A 4,282-nucleotide genomic window follows, 5' to 3' on the forward strand; every position below is an offset into this window, starting at 1 on the left:
AGAATCTAAACACCACCATTGGATCCCATTGGAATTCAATTTACAACCCAAGTTTCAAAAACAATCAAAATCTACTCTGCTCCCAGTATCAGATTCTTCTTGAACATTCCATCTCTCTATGCACTAACTCTTACTGACTCCCATTGACTCACAGAGTCTCCCACTTTTGAATTACAGAGCTTCATTTCCACACCTTATCCATCACATCACATCAACAAACTATGCACTCGAAACCCAGAATCTAATGCGTCTTCAAATTTGCTTGAAGAATCCCCAACACAACCCACAAACCCATTCCCTCTCACAAATCCAGACAAAATGGTTCTTTTTCTTCTTCTGCTTCACTTGTTCGCTCTGTTTTTCTCTGGTCTCTGTTTGAACCAAGAAGGTTTGTATCTTCAACAAGTGAAACAGAGTCTCTCCGATCCAACCCAGTCGCTCTCTTCGTGGAATGAACGAGACGAGACTCCTTGTAATTGGTTTGGCATCACCTGCGACAACACAACTCGCCGGGTCGTCTCGGTGAATCTCTCTAACTCGGGGCTCTCTGGTCCTTTCCCGGGTTTCCTCTGCCGCCTCCCTTTTCTCTCCTCTGTCAATTTCTCCGCTAACGAAATCAATTCATCCCTCGTCGTTGATGTTGACCGGTGTCATAATCTTCAGGAGCTGATACTCTCGGATAATCTTCTTGTTGGCAGTATCCCGGAATCTCTGTCTTTGCTGCAGAATCTCAGAGTGCTTGATTTGGCGGGAAACAACTTCTCCGGTGGAATCCCGGCGAGTTTCGGACAGTTCCGGCGACTCGAATCGCTATCTGTTGCGGGTAATTTACTCAATGGTACAACACCCAGTTCTCTGGGCAACATTTCTACTCTTGTTGAGCTCTTACTAGCTTATAACCCGTTCACGCCGATTCAAATTCCGAGTGAACTCGGTAACCTCTCGAGTCTCGAGAATTTCTGGCTCGCTGACTGTGACCTCGTGGGTTCAATACCGGAGAGCTTAGGTCGTTTAACTCGGCTGACAAACCTGGACGTGTCCCAGAACCGACTCACTGGGTCAATTCCGAGAACACTATCTGGGTTGAAGAGTATAGTCCAAATTGAGCTCTATAACAACAATTTATCCGGCGAGATACCTCCATCTCTGGGTAATTTGACGACATTGAGGAGATTTGACGCGTCGGGTAACGGTTTAAACGGTACGATTCCGAACGAGTTATGCGAGTTACCGTTAGAGTCGCTGAACCTTTTTGAAAATCAACTTCACGGGGCTATACCAGAGAGCATAGCAAACTCACCAAATCTGTACGAGCTCAAACTGTTCAACAACACACTCAGTGGGCGAATACCGAATCAACTCGGGAACAACTCGAATTTGGTGTCGCTGGACTTGGCGTCTAATCAATTGTATGGTGAAATACCGGACCACTTGTGTGCCAAAGGAAGCTTAGTGGAGCTAGTCTTGATCTACAATTCTTTTTCTGGGAAAATCCCAGAAAGTCTGGGTAAATGTGGAAGTTTAAACCGGGTCCGGCTGAGGAACAACCGGCTTTCCGGCACTGTCCCTGACATGTTCTGGGGACTCCCACATGCGTATTTGTTTGAGCTTTCTGATAATTTGTTAACTGGAGATGTGTCTAAGACGATCTCTCGAGCTAGTAATCTGTCACTCTTATTGATTTCAAGGAATCAATTTAATGGGTCTATACCAGAAGAGATTGGACTATTGAGCGCTCTAGTGGAATTCTCAGCTAGTGGTAACATGTTTACGGGTTCGATCCCGGGGAGTTTTGTGAAGTTGAGCCAGCTGAGCAAGCTTGATCTAAGTCACAATGAATTGAATGGTGAGATGCCCGTTGGAATTCAGGATTTGAAGAGTCTCAATGAGCTTAGTCTGGCAAATAATAAGCTTTCTGGTGATATCCCAAGTGAAATAGGGAGCTTGCCAGTGCTTAATTATCTAGATCTCTCTGGGAATGACTTTTCTGGGAGTATCCCACTTGAATTGCAGAATTTGAAGCTCAATTTGTTGAACTTGTCGAACAATAGGCTCTCCGGAGATTTGCCTCCTCTGTATGCTAAGGAAATCTATAAGAATAGCTTTGTGGGAAATCCTGGCTTGTGTGGTGACTTAGCTGATCTTTGTCCTCGGATTGGTGAATCTAAGAACAAGCTCAATATGTGGATTCTTCGATCAATTTTCATACTTGCGGGTGCTGTGTTTATTATTGGGGTTGTTTGGTTCTTCTTCAAGTACAGGAGTATCAAGAAGGTGAAACAAGGAATCACTATATCGAAGTGGAGGTCATTTCACAAGCTGGGTTTTGGTGAATTTGAGATTGTTGATTCCCTAAAGGAAGATAATGTGATCGGAAGTGGAGCTTCCGGGAAAGTATATAAAGTTGTTCTCAGTAATGGTGAGACTGTTGCGGTGAAGAAACTATGGGGAGGGACTAAAAAAGATGATGCCAGTGCCAATTCTCCGAAAGATGAATACGAAGTTGAAGTTGAAACATTGGGGAAGATTAGGCACAAGAATATTGTTAGACTGTGGTGTTGTTGCAACACTGGGGTTAGCAAGCTTCTGGTCTATGAATATATGCCAAATGGGAGCTTGGGGGATTTGCTGAATAGTAGCAAGGGAGGCTTGTTGGGTTGGCCTAAAAGGTATAAAATAGCTCTGGATGCAGCTGAAGGCTTATCTTATTTGCACCATGATTGTGTTCCTCCAATTGTTCACCGGGACGTGAAGTCAAACAATATATTGCTGGATGCAGAGTTTGGCGCTAGGGTTGCAGATTTTGGGGTCGCTAAAGTGGTCGATGGAGTTGGCAAAGGAGCAGAATCCATGTCTGTGATTGCAGGTTCCTGTGGTTACATTGCACCAGGTTTGTTACTTCACTTCTAACATTGCTTATCTTTACTTACATTGCAGTAATGGATGATTGCGCGAATTAGAATTAGTAATATACATTGAGAACCTTGTGACATTTTTCTTTAACATCCTGCGCTGCTTTACACTAATGCAGAATATGCCTACACACTTAAAGTGAACGAGAAGAGCGATATCTATAGTTTCGGAGTTGTGATGCTTGAGTTGGTAACCGGTAGACGCCCCATCGATCCAGAGTTTGGGGAGAAAGACTTGGTGAAATGGGTTTATACTATCCTGGACCAAAAAGGGATCGATCATGTTATCGATCCTAATCTCGATTCCAGTTACAAGGAAGAGATCTGCAGGGTTCTGGAAGTTGCCCTCTGCTGCACAAACTCACTACCTATCAATCGCCCTTCAATGCGAAGGGTTGTGAAAATGTTGCAAGAAGCAGGTGCAGAGAAGAAGTTGAAAACAGGCAAAAAAGATGGTAAGCTCTCCCCATATTACTATGAGGATGAATCTGCAGCCAGTAATGTTTGAGGGGGTAATGTAACTTTTGATCATTCAAAGAGTTGTCAATTTCCAACTCAGTTATCGCACACATTCCAACTTGAGAACACAAAGATAAAAATTGTTCTAATATGCATAGACGGACAAATTTTTCTCTGTTCGGGTAGATTTCTTATCTCGATTTAGTTTTGACTGCCTGGATAGTTGAAAATCTGCCCAAATTTGCATGTTGTAACAACTTTCAACTTTGGGTTCTCAAGTTAGAATATTTGAACATTCGGCGAACGATTTGGACTTTATCAACTATTTCCGTGACCAAAAGTTGCATTCCCCACGGTTTGAGATAGCAGTGTCTTAGTACTGAAACCTCATTTTCATTGTATTTGATTTCATGGGGCAAAGGGAATGGGGGAGCAATTAGTTTGACAGAGAGAGATGGATATGCACAGTTTGAAAAAGCATATATACAGTAAGTATATGTAGCTGTTAGTGTTACTGTTGTAGTTAGTGGTTCCTCTCTGGTTAGGTGTATTGTAACATGCAAGACCAGTAGACTTTGTTGTCTGAGAATGAAACATCTCTTTCTATGCAATTAAATGCTGTCAAAGTTTCATGTTTGAATGAATATCTTCACTCCATCTATGAAAGCTACCTTAAGGTCCCAACTCCCAACCGGCAAGGCAAAGCTGTGTGGATGTATTTGTTCATTTGTTCTTTCCATGGCTGCCTCTCACATTTAATGAATTGGGTGCTTTATCTCTCTTATGGGACATGGCAGAATAGCTACCTAAAATGGACTAAAATGGGTTTTTTTTTTTAAAGAAAAAATAAATTAGATTAGATCGTACTTTTGTATCACATTCAAAGGATCAGCACTCAACTGGGTTGGTTA

The 4,282-nt window shown here is 42.6% G+C and overlaps 1 protein-coding gene across 1 annotated transcript; it reads left to right on the forward strand.

The window, feature by feature from the left end:
* On the forward strand, nucleotides 1-4,028 carry LOC120003892 (receptor-like protein kinase HSL1). Its single transcript, XM_038853037.1, has 2 exons — nucleotides 1-2,890; nucleotides 3,032-4,028. The coding sequence occupies exons 1-2, from the start codon at nucleotides 319-321 to the stop codon at nucleotides 3,418-3,420; spliced, it is 2,961 nt and encodes a 986-aa protein (XP_038708965.1). The 5' UTR covers nucleotides 1-318; the 3' UTR covers nucleotides 3,421-4,028.
* Nucleotides 4,029-4,282: the final 254 nt, after the last annotated feature.

This window comes from Tripterygium wilfordii, chromosome 8, assembly GCF_013401445.1.
Source record: "Tripterygium wilfordii isolate XIE 37 chromosome 8, ASM1340144v1, whole genome shotgun sequence".
NCBI classification, from domain to species: Eukaryota; Viridiplantae; Streptophyta; class Magnoliopsida; order Celastrales; family Celastraceae; genus Tripterygium; species Tripterygium wilfordii.

Excerpts from the sequence above, each read along its gene's own strand:
- LOC120003892 (XM_038853037.1), top strand. The coding sequence starts at position 319 with ATGGTTCTTTTTCTTCTTCTGCTTCACTTGTTCGCTCTGTTTTTCTCT. Across the intron at positions 2,891-3,031 it reads CTGTGGTTACATTGCACCAG|AATATGCCTACACACTTAAA; the intron begins GTTTGTTACTTC and ends ACACTAATGCAG.